Source organism: Rhinatrema bivittatum, chromosome 17 (assembly GCF_901001135.1).
Source record: "Rhinatrema bivittatum chromosome 17, aRhiBiv1.1, whole genome shotgun sequence".
Classification (NCBI taxonomy): Eukaryota; Metazoa; Chordata; class Amphibia; order Gymnophiona; family Rhinatrematidae; genus Rhinatrema; species Rhinatrema bivittatum.
In genome coordinates this window covers 37,976,980-37,996,335 of record NC_042631.1, presented here as the reverse complement: position 1 = coordinate 37,996,335, position 19,356 = coordinate 37,976,980, and the positions used below count along the sequence as shown (strand labels likewise).

Here is a 19,356-nt window from a genome sequence, read left to right as displayed (position 1 = left end):
ATTTCAGGAAAGGGAAACCAGGAATATGAGGCATGAAAACAGGAAACAAACCAGAACACTGCAGCAGCTGAGAGAGCACAGGAGCCTCTAGGAGGATTCCTACCTCAAGCTCTCTCTCTCCCAGCTCCTTGTACAACAACATTCAACAGAACTTTTGCTGTAATTACGTGTTCTCTTATACAATGTAAACACAAGTGATTGCTTTGCACACTGAAGTATTTCTTGTTATTATAAACTGAACAACATTTAATATAAAACTGAAAGTAGAAGAACAGCTAGCAGTTTCCAATGCCATGAATAAATGGGGCTGTGGTGTCGATTTAATCTTTTTCAATCTGGAATTCAGAGCTCTTTCAGCGCCTGGCAGGTATATCTGTGCTACTAAACCCTCTGTAAGCACAGTGGGTCCAATTAAGCAGTTTCTTCCATGTTGTATTTACAGGGAAGCACCCCCTCCCCCCCCCATTCATCAAGCCCATACACAATGATCAAGAGCGAGACCGGAACAAGTGTCACTATTTTCTTAATTGGGGGGAGCTAAGAGTATTTTAAAGCATTCACACAACTAATAATGTAGGCAAGAAAGAAAGCAGTGCCCCCCCCCAATAAGCACCCAGGCTATTTCACCAGTGAGTCAGCTGTCCGTAATCTTCAATCCACCCAAACAATTTGGCAAATACACTTCAGTTTTGACACACAGCACAATTAGCAAATGAAGCGGACTCTCCAAAACCTCTCTAACATCACATCTGAACCCTACCATGCTTCTCATGTCCTTCAACCCAAATACTTAATTGCTAAAAACTAACCTGGAACCCCTCTTGCTATTTATATTTCAAATTCTGCAACCCCACTATTTTCTGCCAAGGCCATGAAAACGATTCACACAAGTGAACCCGTCAGTCAATATAACACTATTCTACATTACGGACTGGTAGCAGGAAGTGCTGCAGAACATTAGTCAACTGGCCAGCTACCATGGTGTATGCCAACTGAAGGCAGCAAGACCAAGCACAGTATTATCCAAGGGAGAAGACTGTGCAGTGCTTGCTCCAAGAAGGGGGTGCCACCGGCCTGTGGGAAAACCTGTGCTAATAAGAGTCCCACCTAATTCAGGGAAACACTGCTGGGGGTAGAGAGTTTGGTTTTTCCCCTTGCCATCCTTCAGGTTTTACGACACTGCAGGAGTGAGATCTGCTCGTGTTGCCATCAGAAGAATGGACTCGGGTCTCTGGATCTGCTCTGCAGGGAGGCGTTGGGCCTCCAAGCACTGATCGTCCTTCGTTTCTTGGTGAATTTAGGGCAAATCCGTCAATAAAAGTGAGAGATAAACAGTGTGTCTCACGCAGTCTATAGTGAGCGTGCACATATGCGAGAGGATGGGCTAGCGTATACGTTGGTAGTAAAAGTCTGGTCAGTTGTTTGCTGGGCCATTTTTTTTTAAACCAATCACCAGAGACAAATTTCAGAAATTCTACCTCTGCCATTCCAGCATATAAAGCCCCATATAGCTTTTCTACGTGACCTGCAACACCTAAAGTGAAAAAAAAACCAAACAAACAAAAGTCAAACAGTACTAGTATGAAGCTAATATTATTTTCATACACCTGCTTAAACTGTGTGGCAGCATAATGCGAGCAGCTACCTGCCAGCCACACCAATCCTGACGGGTACATTAGAGTTTTGCTGTATTCCCTTTGAAATCCTGGCAGCCTGCAGGAACCAGCAGCTTCCTCCATACTGATGCTGGCAGACAGTGCACCAAAGCCCACACAGGTGTGCATGTACATCCAAGATATATATTTATTTTATTTATTTAACAGTTTTATATACCGAAGTTCTGGTAACAAAGTTACTAATCACTTCGGTTTACATTACAACAATAGATTGACAGTATTTAGAATAATGTCTTACAATGAACAGGATAAATAGAACTTGGAGAAAATAAAAATAATAACTTAAGGGTAATTATATACAAAGTAGTGGACCTTCCTGGAGATCAAAGCTTAGGTATTAAGTTTGAAATTAAGAGAATGCTTGGTTGAACAACCAGGTCTTTAGTCTTTTTTTAAAGGTGGGAGTCGATTGTTCAATTCTAAAGTCTGGTGGGAGTGAATTCCAGAGATTAGGACCGGCAGTGGAAATAGCTCTTTTGCTAAGTGAAGTCTTGAGAGGATGGGCTCTTAGCGTGCCTTTCTGAGCTTGTCTAGTTGGACGAGAGGTGGAGTGAAGCTGTAAAGGGATGGTGAGGTCCATTGGGGTGGAGTTATAGATGGCTTTATGGATTATTGATAGGGATTTATAGAGGATTCTGTGTTTGATAGGGAGCCAGTGAAGGTTCTTTAAAATGGGAGTAATGTGGTCCCTTTTATTAGATTTAGTCAGGATCCTCGCAGTGGCATTTTGTAACATTTGCAGAGGTTTTAGAGAGTTTGCGGGTAAACCAAGCAGCAAAGAATTACAATAGTCTATCTTCGAGAAAATGATTGCTTGTAATACATATCTGAAGTCTTATATATATATATACACACATACACACACATATATACACATACATACATATATACACACACATACATAGAGAGAGAGACATGCAAGTGAAAGAAGATATACCACCATGAGGATGTGGGCTAATAAAAGAATGTAAAAAAAAAAACAAAACACTGATGAAAAGGTTATAAAATATAAGATACAGGGTTCAGGTAATTATTACCCAACTATAAAAAAAAGTGACAGTGTCTGGTATCAAAAGTCACATTTCAGGGAATCTCATCAAAGCATCTCATTTTTCAAAAGCTCTGCAATACCCAAAAAGACAAGACTGTCCAAAGGAGGCAAAGAATCCCACACCGTCTGAAGAAAGACACTAAAAGAGCTGATAATACAGTTCAAGGATGCCATTGAAAGGGGACGCAACACAGCGGATTTAACATCTAATGTTTAGTCCTAAAATAACGCATCATTTCCTGTTAATTGTATATGTACAAATTCTAGCCCGGTTTCAATCGAAAATCAGCTTTCAGAATACAGCAAAGTCTTTCCAGCACACGCAGTTCTGTCACACGTCAGTTCCTTAAAGCGTCTCAGTACCACGGCACCCGGGGCAGCTCAAGGCAATCTGCTGCCTGAGGTGCCCCCCACCCTTCAGAATTCCACAGTCTCCGGGCCAAATCCGGAGAGTTCCCAGGTACGAGTGTGAGGCAGCCGCGGCAGGGGCAGGTAGTGTGAGGCAGATGCCACAGTGGCGTTTTTTTGCCGCCTGAAGCGGCCGCCTCACCGTCTCATTATAGAGCCGCCCCTGCATGGCACTAAAACCTCTCTCCACCTGGTGAGCTCCCGGTCATTGGCTGAAGAAGTGAGCAGAGAATATGTAACCAGCCAACATTGAGCCACGGTTATTTCAGGCAGTGCCATGAGACAATTGGCCTACCAAATTGCTTGAGTCCTGTTGGCTCAGAGGGAAATAATGGGACACAATTCAATACTATTACAGATTTAATTAGGCTAATCAATGAAAGCACATAAATGGAGATAAATAGCTCAAGTACAAATTTCTACAATGAAAAATGATTACAGTCTGTTTTTAGTCATGCAGAGAATCATGGGAGAGTCAGGATTAGAATCCAGCCTTTCCAGTACCTTGTCAAAAAAGAAATCTCCCATGCTTCCCCATGTCCAGCAGTAAGTGCTAAATACCTGACTTGAGAACATGATCCTGTTGTAAGACAAACACACACTATAAATATAAATATTATATATATATATATATATATATATATATATATATATATATATATATATATATATATATATATATATATATATATATATATATAGCTATCTAGATAAATAGATATCTATATATCTATATCTATCAGAATTATCCTTCCCAGAAAGCTTAAAATGACTAAAATTAGACTAGCTAATCTATATTGTGGATTTACAATTTGAAACCCTCAAAGAAACTGAAAAATACATCTACTACAATTTCAAAGAGTCTGTGGACACTTTGTTCACTTCCTACTCGATCTGTGCAGGCTTCCATTCATTCATTTCTTTCCTTAAGAAACCTTTAGTATAATTGCATGGCACTGGTGGAAATATGATCACTTAAGATTACATACCAAAGACTTACAGGAACAACACTCATCCTGTTAACATCCGTTTCAACGAGTAAAATTTAAATAAAAAAGTGTCACAATGGCATACCAGCATAAGCCGTCTGATGTTTGGTGATTCTCAATCCAGCATCCTGCAGCACGTGCATGAAGGCTCTACGGAATACAAACAGCAGACTAATTCCACTGGGACAACCCACAGCAGACAACTGGAGAGAATACCTTTCATTTCGAGCAAGGAGAACGTGAGGGTCTATGTAAAATCATCTCACACACACACAAATCCAGAAAGCGGTGCACCACAAACTGAACTCTAGTTCCACCTCCTACCGCTCAGCATCCAAAGATGGTCCAACTGAATGAATCAATGCATAATGCAGCACAATGATCCACTCTTCACACGTGAACCAAGAGGAGCTGTCAATAACTTATGGCAGCCTGCACACAACAAAATGACTCCTGAGTTTTTTTTTACTTCCTATTAGTGGTCCCACAGCAGGTCACAACTGAAGCTTGTTTAGATGGTAGAGAAATAAACTTCGGATTACCATGTCCCTCATATCTCAAATGATTAGCATTTGTCACATCCAGCTGGCAAGGTACAATCTGGGATCACAGCTTTCATACCCTGTGTTACATTTTCTCTAAAGATCACACTGCAATAGCTTTAAACTACTTAGTTAAGTTCTACATGATTGAACATTTTCTAACAATATTGGAGCTACAAATTTGCTGAGAAATTTCCACTTAAAACCAAAAAGGTATCTTTCCTAGCCAACAATGTTGTCCAAAGAAACATTTTAGGCCACTGGTTCCCAAACTTTCCCATGCAGCTTTCTAAATATGAAACAGGAGATGACAGCAGCTAAAGAACAAGCCCAGTTATAAAAGTTTACACCTCCAAGCATAGATTAAAGCTTGAGCTACAGAAGCTTGACCATTTGTAGGATAGCGCTCCTTAGCCAAATCAGATGATTTTATCTTCTTCTTTGCTTCTCTACCAATCTGGGCAGAGAAGCACACAAGTTCCTATACTTAATCCAACACCCAGCCCCCAATCTCAAATGCATCACAAAATAGAATGATGCACACATGCAAATCTAACATGGGGGTTTTCCAGAAAGTGTACGTTTAAAGAAATACCTACACAAACCTGTCTCACTGCCCTAATGTTCACCGATTTTCCTGGTTGAGTGGTCACAATGGAACTTTTTGTGGCACAGTGTCTCCTGAAAAACACTACCTTAAGTGATCAAAGTGCATTTTGTGCCACTGAAAATGCTGTCCCTCCAGGCTATAAAGCATGATGTACACTAACACCCAAAGTTATTATATCCTGGCCTCCATTCCAACCTACAAATGTTAAAATTGTGAATCAAAGAGACAAACATTAGGACACAATTTTAGAAACTGTAGAAACAATTAAGATCTAGTCAGCTATAGAAAAAAAGCTATGTAACCTGACCACCTTTCAAACCAAGGTTGGGTATAACAAAAATAAAAGACTCATATCCACTGGTTTCTAGAAAATCTACCTGGTTTTCTATAATAGTGTGTTAAAATTAAAATATGTGGGGGCAAGATGGCGGCGTGAGCGGTCGTGTGGTTAGCTGCTCCTGAGAATTGCTGTTACTTTTACTAAGATGCCAGCGAAAAGGAAGGGAAAGGTTCGCACTTTTCCCCCCCCCGAGTCGCCCTTACCTTCAGATCAGAAGCGGATTACTAACTTCACTTCCGCAACGGTGGTGAAAACGGGCGACGATGTCCCCGCTGCAGCGCCTGGAGAGGGAGCTCCAGCGCTGCCTGGGGAAGTGACTCTCAGTCCCCCGGACTGCCGACCCCCAATGGCGCCCGCGGCACGGGCAGACTTCCAGCAAGCAGCGACTTCTGATGACATCACTCGGTCCCCGGATGGAGGACGCCGAGAGGGAGAAGCAGCACTGCCCTCGAGAATCTCCTCAAGCCTGCTAGGAACAGCAGGGGCACCGGGTATGGAAGATCTGGAGCCTTCTTTGTCTCCTATAACCCCCAGAGAAGAGGGGAAGAGGTTGCTGGAAGTTCAGACGGGGGCTAGCCCAGGACCATCGATGGAACAGGAGAGGGGTGAGTTGATTATTCCCCCCAAACCACCCACGGTGACTCTGGACCTTCTATGGGAATTAATGGCCGGCATTGGGCAGTTTGTGAAGGAAGCAGACTGTAGATATAGAAAAGTGGAAGCCGAAATGCAATCCATGACTCTTAAAGTGGACGGCCATTATAAAGAATGGGGAAAAAAGCTTACAGACATCGAGAAAACAACTGCTCAAGTTCAAAATGTGAATGTTAAGCTGATTAAAGATCTTGGAAATCAGTCTAAGAGACTGGAATCGTTGGAGAATTACACCAGACATTTGAACTTGAGATTTCTAAATTTCCCGCGTGCTTTGGGGGAGGACGTCCAAAGTACTTTAAAAAAGTTCTTTCTTGAAAATCTAAAATTTCAAGAATCTAATCTGCCTTTAGTTAATAAAGCTTATTTCCTTACCAAGATACAAGGGAGAATCTTAGGAAACAATTAGGCCTGTTAGAAAATTTGACGCAATTTATAGAAAGCTCTGCTATTGAAATTGTGGGCAGAGGTACTTTATTGGTATCCTTTGTTACAGAAAAGGATATCAGTATTGTAATGAGAGCATATCAGTATTGTAATGAGAGCAAATATTGCAGAAAATTTCTACGGTCAATCGGTAAAGATCTTCCCCGATTTTTCTAGGCCTACCCAGTTAAGAAGGCAGGAATTTATTAAACTAAGACCACAAGTGGTGGCCTTAGGTTATACTTTTCTTTTGAAATACCCATGCAGGTGTTTCATTAAAGGTAAAGGCGAAAGCTTTATATTTACAGCTGTTGAACAACTTAAATCCTTCTTGAATGCGAGAAATGTGGCTGTCCCATAGAAGGGAATATCGACAGTCAGTAAAGTAAGACACCACTTGATAAACGTTAAGCCAGTTATCCTTAAATAAGGTTTTATGATTTCTCCCTAAATTTTCTTAGTCTTGGCCCCAATCATTCTCTGTTTGCCTGAGATAACAAATGTGTAGATGAAAACATTGAGTTGTAATGAAAAATTGTTATTATGTTTATCCATATTTTCATTTGCCTGGAAGTATGATCTTATGTATACTTTTGAAAAAATTAATAAAGTGTGAATTAAAAAAAAAAAATTAAAATATGCATTAAATGTTAATATGCAGTTACTGAGTGGAAACATTTCATCAGGAAGGAGCAAATCATGTATGTTCAAACTAGGGCAATCAGTAAGACTGTATGCAACTTTCAGCAGACATGCACATATATCATTGCTATAATTAGAAAGTCATTCTTTGTCTTTTTTCCACCTTCATGCCATCTTTCCAATGATCCTGCCTTGTAAAGCAAGTTTTTATCCACTATAATTGCACAGCAAGACTACTGTCCAACAACTTACCATGAACTGACCAATGAACAACTACAGCACCAACCAGGTCCTCCGGTATTAATTGATTAGTCAAAATTCAGAGCTAGTATCTGTAGCTAAACTAGTTCTGTTTGTGCATGGCTTTAGACCGAAAAGTAACATTGGTTCAAGCTGTATTCAAAAAGGTTTTCCTTCGTGGCTCCATGTCTGGGATTCACACAAGAAAGGAAAGTGAGTTATCCAACAAATCTCAACCAATCAAGTTCTTTAACCCAGTGGTCCCCAACCCTGTCCTGGGGGCCCACCAGCCACTTGGGTTTTCAGGATATCCTCAATGAATATGCCTGAGAGAAAATGTGCATGTTATGGAGGCAGTGCATGCAAATTTTCTCTCATGTATATTCATTGTGGATATCCTGAAAACCCGATTGGCTGGTGAGCCCCCAGGACAGGGTTGGGGACCACTGCTTTAACCAGGCCATCTTGCAAGTCCAACTGCAACAAAACCCAAACAGCATTAACTGCTTAAATTAAAAAAAAATTAAATGTATCAGGGGATTCACTGTGCCAGGACAGAGCAGTTTACTGACAGTCTTCATTTCAAACACAAAGGAAAAGGTTACGTACATGCTACAGTGAGCAGAGTGCACATATACTGTATACCTTTAAAGACATTTTGTGTGTGTGTGTATGTCCTCCATATGTGAAAGAAGAAATATACATTCTGGTGATACAGAAAGAACATATATTGTTCAAGATATACAAAGTCATTAATGGAGATATGCTCTATGCTTGTGACATTATACAAACACATATGCATTAGGTTCAGCATAAAGAGAACCTGGGTGAAATCTTATCCATCCCACTTACACTGTAAATTCCATGAAAGTGCATCTGTAAAACTGGAGAAGCCTGCTTGTAAAATCTGAAATGCATATGCTGTTAATCAATGAGAGCAGATTAACCTTGTCCACCAAATAAGATACCCTCATTGCTGCAGGCCTGAGATATCAGAAGGGTTTCTGGGATATTACATCTTAGTCTATTAACAGGTTACTCCTGAAAGTTTTCAAAATAGAGACATTTCATGTGATAATCAAAACTGGAAACATTTAAAGAAGAACAAATAATAAAACTGTCACCAAACAATTAAATGTTTATACTAGTCTTATCTAAATATGCCTTACCCATCTGCACATACTGTTTGAACCACACAAGAACTAAGGTACTACTTGTTGTTAATAGCTTCTTTTGAAGTTCATCTCTGAGATATCCATGAGTCTTATCAAGGCCAAGAGACACAGCCATAACTCTCAGGCCACCAGGAAAAAAGCTAAACTTCTTGCCAGGTAACAGTACTAAAACTGCAGCCTAGAGCAGCACCTAATTCTAAGGTTCTACAGTGACAGCTGAAACATGCATCCGGATCATTTAGAGTCAGAATGTATATTGCACACACTAAATCTTACACAGTGCACTGTATATGCTTCCACAATAATGGCCTCTGTTTGCAGACAGAAAAATCAAATCAGTTCTACTTTTGTGCAATTAGCATTAATTGAATGCCTTACAAACCTTTGTGATGCAACACTGATTTCACACTTTATTTCAGATGTCTGCAACCTCACTCCAACCCCATTTTGTTCTCTACAAATTCCTGTGCATATGTGGGGGAAGAAAAAGGCAAATCTGAAATATCCCACCAAAAAAAAAATGTAAAAAATGTAATTGTGCTTTATCTTTTTGGTGCCTGCCCTTATGTCAGTACCAGGAAAAAGCTCCTCTCTGCAGAATGGACACGCTGAGCATTCAGATCCTCTTGTAGATATCTAGTTACTTCACCTCTGAGTGTAAGCTTTAGAAGGAGAATAAAAAACTTTGAACATGCATGGGTTGCACACATCAATGCTCTCAGCACAAAAACACACATTTCTTTAGATTTTATCCAATGTTGGCTCTGCATTCTCACCACCACCCTCAGAGTAAGTGCATCTGCTGAATGTCCTCACTATAGAGGCACATATGCCAACTACTCCTACGAAAGTATGAACCCAATATTTTCAACAGCATGTATGCAAAGTCATCCTTAACATGTATGTCATTTACATCCTCGGCTCTAGCACATTTCACAGACATGCCGTGGGTATACAATCTGCTACAAATCAAAACGGTCAACCATATTAGTCAATTTTGCATGTTTTCAAGCATGTGAAAGGCATATGCTAATTAAGTCCAAGGTTTTAATTAGGGCTGTAGAGCTCTCTGAACAATGGTCGGATTGAGTTCAGCCTTTTTCTGGCTGCCTACTGCAACTTACCTGCTAGCCCATCCATTACATCACCATATAATATACCCTATTAATAGCTATCAAACGCAGACCAACAGTATAATACCCAATCCCTCAAGATGATTCCAGACCAAGTGGGTCCAGGGCGATTCTGAGCTAGTTAGCATGACTTTTGTTGGCTTCCATGCTATGCATGCATTGTTACACCCTCAGATAAGCACCCCCTGTCACCTCGTGTGCGCGTACTAAACTATACTTTAGGGCGCACTGCACCTACCAACTTCCCCCGTACTCCCCAACTCAGCCAGTTTCCTATACAACCCAGCGAGTCGGGTGCAGGTGTGCGCTCTGCTTGCACCGCGAACGCCCCTCGTGCGCTCGTTACATGCAAGGAGTTTCTCCGTCCTTTCAGCGCTCCACTCACCCCATGAGCCAGTCCATGGCGCTGCCGACGGGCCGGGAGCTCGCGGTGCCTGGGGGCAGATCCGGGGGGGCTCCTCTCGCTGTCTGTCGCTCGGTGCAGCCTCGAACTCCCTTATCGCATGCTCTCTCTCAGCGCGGGCTGGCTGCTGCCTCCGCCTCCTCCTGCTCTCCGGGCCGGGCGCCGGCCGGGACTCGCCTGTACAGTCCCCGAGCCCGCGGCTGCGCGCCGCCCGCCGCCCCTGACACTGTGACTCCCGACACGAGCGCACGAGCTGGGCGCGCGGCACTCCAGCCAACCAACCAACCGAGAGACCACCCGCCACCGGCCGGAAGTAAACACACGCGGCGCCCGCCCCTTCCCTGCTTCGCTTACTCTCTCTCTCTCTCTCCTCGCTTCCCAGCCCCTACCCGCTTCCGCGTCCACGCGAGCCGCACCCCGCCCCACCCTACGCGTCACGCGCCGCACCGTCGGCCCGCTGAACGTGGCACCTGGGAAATGTAGTCCAGTGCCAGCCTGGAGAGCAGGAGCCCCCAAGAGCCGGTGCTTTCTCGCTGCTTCACGCAGGCAGAGGGACATCGCGTCCGTTTCCTAGCAGAAAAAAATTATCCAGCATAATCGCACTTTAATTACATTCAGGGCGATCATTTAAAAGCGGGGCCCACCTGACAGGTATCACGTGGCCCAACGCCTGCCGGGAGGCCTCAGGCTACGGGCTAGTCCTAGCCCTTTTCCTGTTCTTGCATGTTGCATTGTGGTACTTGTAATTGATGTGAGGAACAACGAGCATTGAACCTGCAGCCGTGGGAGTGCAAGGTCAGGGGATCTTATAGCAGAGCCACAGGGATTCTCTTATGGAGCCGATTGCGTCTGTGAGGAGCGGAACTACAAATACCACAATGCAAGGAATAGGGTACTCCACGGAAAGTAGACAGGGAGCCCCTGGCGATCCTTATGGCAAGCAGTGCTAGCGGTGCAGGTGGCGACCTATCGATAGGGCACAGGGTAGCTGGCACTGAGAGAAGAGAGAGATTCGCCACAGCCAGGGTGCACCGTTAGCGGATCGCCGCTAAGCAAACGCCCCTATAACGCGGCAACCGCTGATCTGGCAACCTTGAAATGTGACAGGTGATTTCCTACCGAGCTGCACGAGGCCACCCATCAACTACCAGCTACATCCATCAGGCCGTTTTCCCATGGAGAGACAGATAGGAGGAATACGACCGCCATATAAGACGTTCTTCTAGTTTAAAAAAAAAAAAAGCACTTAAAATAACAGACATGGCCAAAATTCTCCCTTCAGAAACTAAGCCATTGTGTGGCGCTCTCACGTGTGTTATACTGAAAGCTTGAGGTGCACCTGAAAGATAAAGGGATAGAGCCGTGTCGTTAAATGAATACTCCCGTCCAATCTAGGTTTCCTAGTCCCTATCCCATCCTAATGCATTTTGTAGGATAATCCAAGCTACAACGTGCACCAAAGGTAGATCTAGAAAACACTATCACTGGATCATTACTTCTGAGGACCACTTGACTCAGCAATTATAAGGAAGACAAGTGTCAGCCTAGATTTTTCAATTGCAGTTACAAAGCGTTCTGGGGGCTTCGCAATGTGAAAGGATCTTCATCGGATGAGGTACAAGAGGAGAGATTGAAGAATCTAAATATGTACACCCTGGAGGAAAGGAGGAGCAGAGGCGATATGATACAGACTTTCAGATACTTGAAAGGTTTTAATGATCCAAAGACAACGACAAACCTTTTCCATAGGAAAAAAATCAGCTCCAGGGAGGAAGACTCAGAACCAATGTCAGGAAGTATTTCTTCACAGAGAGGGTGGTGGATGCCTGGAATGCCCTTCCGGAGGATGTGGTGAAGACCAGAACTGTGAAGGACTTCAAAGGGGCGTGGGATAAACACTGTGGATCCATAAAGTCAAGAGGCCGCCAATGAAGAGTGGATGACTCGCCAGAATGATGGCTACTGCCTGGAGACAATACCCTTATTCAATAAACGTACACATGCTTACTGTGACTCCAACATCGTTCTAGCTTCAACAGCAAGAGGAAATGTGGAATAAAGGATTTGCACTCACAAAGAGGGGAGTAGCTGGCTTGTTACGGCGGTTACTACCCCAAACCAAATAAGCCTGGTACTTCAATTTCTATGCATATACAGCATAGTTCTCTGCTTCAACGGCAGGGGAGAAGAAAAAAGGGTTCACACTCACAAAGCAGGGAGTAGCTGGCTTGTTACGGCGGTTACTACCCCAAACCAAATGTGCCTGATACTTCACTTTCGATGCATATCCAGCATGGCTCTCTGCTTCTACAGCATGGGAGAAGAATAAACTGATACTTCAAGCATATCCAGCATAGCTCCCTGCTTCAACGGCAGGGGAGAAGAAAAACAACCAATAAGGGCTGTATAACATAGTCTGGGTAAAACAAATAAGCATGGGTGTAGCTTGCTTATTGCGGCGGTTACTACCCCTACTACCCCTAACTAATCAAGCTAGATATTTCACTTGGATGCAGCTCCATCACTGCTTTCTACATTAATGGTGGGGGTGGAAGGGAAATAGAACCAAGAGCTAAGAGAAACAGATAAGTATGAGAGAAAAAAATGTGTGAAGCTTGCTGGGCAGACTGGATGGGCCGTTTGGTTTTCTTCTGCCGTCATTTCTATGTTTCTAAGAAATGTAGAACAACTTAGGATGCCCATTCCTCCTCTTTTTCAGAGAATAATCTACTTTTTTTTTTTTTACAATTCTGGCCTCTGTTGATATGATACAGGATGCTTCCATGCCCTCTGTTTTCTCTCGAGAGATGCTCAATCCACAACTGAACGTTAGGGTGTTGTTCTTCATTGATTAATATATTTGTCATTTAATTAATCCTGTGTTTGTTTTGGTCCTGCAAATGCTAACAAAGATGCTGTTTGTCATGCAATAAAACTGAAAACTTGCAGCTTAGGGACCTGTCAGGCTTACACAAAAAGTAAGTTAACTTTAAAAATTCATAAAGTCTAATCCCCCACCCACCCACCCAAAACAAAAATTTAAAAAATGTAAAAATCAGTACTTGGCATGGCTTTGTAATTATACAAAGTGATTTAAAACGCTGATGATCCTTTGATTTTATGTGGTTATTTTGCTGTGTTTGCAGCTGCCCTTTACTACCCCTTCCCCCCCCCCACCAATAAAAAAAAAGAAATGCTGCTGCCCTATGCTAATGCACAGTTTGTACAGTGGGTTGCACGAGCCTTGACATCAAATCTTAATTCAAAATGCTCAAGCAAAATATGTCCTTCAACTTATAGTAAAATAATAAATAACGGCAGAAAAAGACCCAATGCTCTATCCAGTCTGTTGCGATTCCGGGCTGCCCCCGGAATCTTCACCTACCTCGTCGGCGCTCCGCTCGGGCGCCGCGGGCCCGGCGTCTCCCCACCTCGCCCGGGCCTGCAGACGCTTCCCCTGTTGCCTCCTTGCCGCGCCGGAGCAGCCGGCGTCTCGCGGCGCTAAGCCCCGCCCCTTAGACGCGCGCGCGCGTCCCGGGTCTATATTTAAAGGGGCCAGCGCGGGAATATTCGGGGACGCCTCCTGGTGATGTCAGACGCTGCAGGGTACTTAAACCCTGCAGCTGGGCCTAGTCTTCGCCTTGCAACGAGGTTCCCAGGCTTGCTCCTGTCTGCTGTTGCTGCGTTTGGGCTGTCTTGTCTCCTTTGGGCTTCGGACTCGGATTGGCTTACGTATCTTCTTGGCTCCTGACCCCGGACTGGTATTTGGTATCCTCTGGCTTCTGACCCCGGACCGGCTTTCGTTGACCCCCTGGCTTCTGACCCCGGACCGGCTTACGTTGATTCTCTGGCTCCTGACCTCGGACTGGCTGACAGCGATCCTTTGGTTCCTGACTCTGGACTGGCGAGCAACGACCCTTCGGCACTCAACCTTGGACCACAGCTGACCAGGCCCCCGCAGGCCCTCCTAAGTCCCAGCAGCCGGGTCCCTACGGGCTCCTCCTGGGGGGACTCCGGCTTCCAGGGTGAATCTCCTAAGTCCCAGCGGCCGAACTCCTACGAGCTCCTCTCGGGGGAGGATCGGCTTCCAGGGCAAAGGTTCCCTCGACACAGTGCCAGCGCTTTCATCACCTCTGCCCTCGCCAGAGCTCTTGGTCGCATAGGGCTCCCAGAGTTCCACCTTCGACCAGCCACTAGTCTCTCCTCCCGGTCGGGGTCGCTGCTGCAAACACCTACAGCAGCTCCTCTTCAGGCTCCGATCGGCCCAAGGGTCCACGAACTCAACACAGTCTGCCCAGCAAGCTTTTTTTTTCATAGTAGTAACTGCCGCTCCATGCAGGTTACTCCCATGCCTTCTGTTAATGGTAGTAACTGCCACTCTGTGCAGGTTACCCAGTTACACAGGTTATCCCTTTTTTCCAACGATAAGCAGGCTGAATTAGCCATCATCCGGTGGCATTGAACAGATTTATCTCTCTAAGGTAGTAAGAGTTTTGAGCTCTACTAAGCATGTGCTGGTATTGCCACAGAAGCCTTTTTTCATCTGCACTAGAGCATGGATAGTTACTGAGTCTATCCTCACTCTTTTCTCGCTTTACTATCTTTTTCTCATTGCCTTGCTACTTCAGCAGCACCCCCAACAGCACTTTTCCGTGCTCATTAAAAACAACAACATAAAATCCGCTAGTCAATGGACTAGATCTTTGAGGAATTTCTCCGCAGTGTCATGTCAGGTAAGAAAAAACCTACAATGAGTGGCTTCTAAACATGAGTCTGCAGCCAAATAATTTCCATCACAGAAGGCCACGACTTCTGCTGTCGTCCTCTGGGACTGGACCACGACCAGCCAAACTGCCTGGACTGCAGTTGGATGTCCTGCGGGTGCAGTGCTCCAGAGCAGCAAAAATTGAGGACCTGCAACAGTCATCCAGAGGCCACAGCTAAATCTTCATCCTTCATCCCAGAGTGCAAATTCCTCTGCCTCCCCAGGTAGTTACTTGAGCCGAGACTCTTCAAAAATCCCTCCTTCCTCCCAACCAAGGGCCACAGAGTCAGAAAGTTGCCATGCGTTGAAGTCCAAAAAGACACTCAGAGCCTACCCATGCATCAAAAAGGCACAAACACCAAGATTCCTCGGCGCCAACAGGGAAACAGAAGAATGCTTTGATGCATGACGCATAGGCAATGTTCAGTGCATTGATGCATGGTACATTGAAATACCCAATGCACAGTGAATTGGAGCATCCAGCTCATGGTCAGTCAAAGCACCCAATGCATGGTACATTGCAACACAGTGAATCAGCCTCATCGATGCATACATCATCAATGAATGATGTGAAATGGTTCAATGCATGGTGCAACCCTCAACACATCGATGCAATTATCAACGCAACTGCATCTTCCAACGCATTCAACTCTCTTTACCTAGGCAGGTTTAACCACTGCACCTCCATGTTCATCCTTGACTCATTCAGCCTCCTCATCGCAGCTCTAAATGACTCACATCAGAGCAACAGTTTTCAATTCCTATACTGTCTGATTTTCCCCATGAATAGCATCCAGTGCCTACAAGACATTTTGAGCCTGAGATATTGAAAACTGCCCTGTGCATGCAACTCTACGTTGATCTTCATGTGATCTTCATGTGTTATATCAAACCATACTGACTGATTATCACTGGTGTCCGGGGTGCACCAGCCCAGACATTAGAGATATTGTCTCCATTTGTGAGTACCAGGTCCAATATCGTTTCTCCCCTCATGGGTTCCATCACCATTTGCCTTATCAGAGCCCCTTTAAAAGCATCCACAATTTCTTGATTTCTTGCAGATTCTGCAGAAGGGATACTCCAATCCGCATCTAGCAGGTTAAAATCATCGACAAGCAACATCCTATCTTTCCTTCTCATTTTTTTGGAAACTTCAGCCAGATCTCTGACTAGTTCCTTTGTTTGAGTTGGAGGCCTGTAGAACACACCAGTGTAAATTGATGTGCTATTGTCTCTTTTTAATACAGCCTACAGTGCTTCCTCCTTTTCCCAATACTCTGTATTTCAACTGCTTGGATATTGTTCTTCTCTCTTTTCTATCACCTCTATCCTTCCTCAATAGGTTATAGCCCGATATGGCTATATCCCAATTATGAGCAAATTGAACCATGTCACTGTAATTGCAACCATATACAAGTCTGCCTCCACCGATAAGGCCTGCAGATCTGGAATTTTTATTACCCTGACTACGAGCATTTGTGCTCATAACTTTCCTGCTATTTTTTCTTGGCTTGTTACTTTTCTTGTCCCTGTTGCTTAGAAATGTACTATTGAGCTGATTTACAGGCCGATTCAGTAAAGTCCGCGGGAGAGCGGGTGAAAGCCCGCTCTACCAGCGTGCGCACAGGCCACTCGCCTGTGCACGCGATTCAGTATTTAAAGGAGGCCCGGCGGTATAAACAGGCAAAAGGAGGCGCTAGGGACACACTACTGTGTCCCTAGCGCCTCCTATTGGCCCGGAGCGATGGCTGTCAGCGGGTTTGACAGCCAACGCTCAATTTTGCTGGCGTCGGTTCTCAAGCCCGCTGATAGCCATGGGCTCGGAAACCGGACGCCGGCAAAATTGAGCGTCCGGTTTTCGACCCGACAGCCGCCGGCCCATTTTAAATTTTTTTTACTTTTTTTAACCTTTGGGACCTCCGACTTAATGTCGCCATGATATTAAGTCGGAGTGTGCACAGAAAAGCAGTTTTTACTGCTTCTCTGTGCACTTTCCCAGTGCCCGAAGAAATTAGCGCCTACCTTTGGGTAGGCGCTAATTTCTGAAAGCAAAATGTGCGGCTTGGCTGCACATTTTGTTTTCTGAATCGTGCGGGAATATCTAATAGGGCCATCAACATGCATTTGCTATTGGGTGCCGCGGGTTGGATGCGCATTTTCCGCCCCTTACTGAATAAGGGGTAAGGGAAAACGTGCATCCAATGGCAGGTTACTGTATCGGCCTGTGAGTTTGTTAATTTCTACACCTACTTTCAGTATTTGCCAGGGGCGACATTCCAGTTCCACTGTCTTCCTTCTGCCACCCCAATCCTCTAGTTTAGACGCCTAATAACATAAGACCTGATTTTCTCACTTAGGATCCTTTTTCCTGCCATGGACAGAGATGTAAGCCATCTTTACCATATAACCTTCTACTGTTCCATACAACAAATAGCCCCTTGTATATCTAAAACCTTCTTCTTTACACCAGGTTTTGAGGCATATATTAAAGTTGTCCATATGGCTTAGCTTTTCCCCTTTCCATGAACAGGTAACACTTCTGAAAAGGCAATAGTCTTCACCATGTGCCCTGGCTGCTTTCCCAGAACTAGAAAATCTCTTTGTGCTGCCTGAATGCTGTTTCTAGCAAGGTCACTTGTCCCCAGATGGATCACATCCATTTTACAGTCCTTACACTCTTCTCTGATTGCACTGACAATCTAGTTTGCGTTACTGTCAGCTGAGGATCCTAGGAACATGATTTCATTGCAAAACACAGAAGAAGCAGCCATGACACGTTCTGTACCTTGTACTACTGTGATAAGCAGATCGGTATTCAAGGAAAGAGAATTCTGTATCAGCACATTTTGTCAGAAAGGTGCAAACTGGACACTCAAAGTCTAGCAACATCATTTTTGGTCGCTGTTGGAGCTATGTTTCATATGTGGTGGGGGTGTCCCATAATGAAAGGTCATTGGGAAAGAATTAGTGTGTAAATAAAAAAGGATTGTAGATGTTCCATTGACCTGGGATCCTAAAATATTTATATGGGTAGAAATATGGTAGAAAAGAAGAGCTATTGAAGCAATGCCTAGTAACTGCAAGATGCAAAATTGTTGCAGCTTGGAAGGAAAAAGCAGCTCCTAAAATGGATTCCTGGTTTAAGGGGATTTAGAATGCATATGTAATGGACAACATAACAGCGGTGAGGAATGACAGAATGGATAGGTTAAATGGATTTGGTTACCTTTGGAGGCTTATATGAAAAGTTAGGAAAATAGTAGGCTGGTGAGTATGTTTTGGGAAAAAAGTAGGTGGGAGGGTGGAATATCAGGGTAAATGGGGAAAGTAACATGTGGTGTATTCTGAGAATGAGTCTGATATTTGTTCAAGGCAATTGTAAACTTCTGATTTTGCTCTTGTTGTTCATAATTTGAAAGTTTGTATCATATTCTAATAAAAATAAAATAAAAAATCATCTCTGTTGCCCAGGGATATGGTTTTGTTTCATTTTGAAAACCAAACAAAGACAAACATTTGTTATCATTTCCTTTTCAAAATTTGGTGCCTCTTTCTCCCTACCCAACCACCAAGGGACAGGAACGATCCCCAGTCACTCTTGCCCCTCCCCTGGATCTCCAGCTCAGAATGGCTGTGGCCAGCTCTGAGTCCAGCACCCCTTTGCTGTACAGAGATAGGGAGGTACGGAGATACTTTCCTACAACAAAATGGTGCCAGCCTTAGGGCCCGCCGCTGCCATTTGAAATGGAGCCCATCTGGGGCAGGAGTGACTGCGAATCGCTCTTGAACCTTAGACCTGCGGATGGGCTAAGTGATTGGGAAGGGTCCGGAGGAGCTGTGGTGGCAGAGGATAAGGGACCAGGGCAGGCCCAACAGTTTTTCTTGCCTTTTTTTTTTTTTTTTTGTTATTTAAAAATGAAATCGATGAAACAAAAAAGAAGATAAAAGTAAATGAAAAACATGTTTCACCCAGAATGTCGCTTCTAAACCGTAAAGTTACTGCCGCTGAGCTTTGCAAAGCCTTCCATGCTGTGAAGCACCACCAATCTCAGTGTAAAAACTGGTAAAGAAATGAACAAATTATTCCATGATTACGAAAAATTAAATGTGGAAAAATAAAGGCAAAAACATTCTATTATTGTATTCCATTCTAAAGGATTTGGATTGCTTCAAAGCAAACAACCTTTATTTTCCTTTGGCAACCGATGCCTGAAACAAATCTGCATCAAAGTTTTGAGATATTTTAATTTTGAGAAGGGGATTCAGCATATATTTCTGGATTTTTACAGTGATAGGAAA

The 19,356-nt window shown here is 44.0% G+C and overlaps 1 protein-coding gene across 1 annotated transcript in view; it reads right to left on the bottom strand.

The window, feature by feature from the left end:
- MOB2 (MOB kinase activator 2) overlaps window positions 1–10,669 on the bottom strand; it is a 289,672-nt gene extending 279,003 nt beyond the window's left edge. The window contains exon 1 of the mRNA XM_029583069.1: window positions 10,272–10,669. Within this exon, the coding sequence (XP_029438929.1) occupies window positions 10,272–10,288 (17 nt within the window). The 5' untranslated portion in view covers window positions 10,289–10,669. The remainder of the gene's footprint in view (window positions 1–10,271) is intronic.
- Window positions 10,670–19,356: the final 8,687 nt, after the last annotated feature.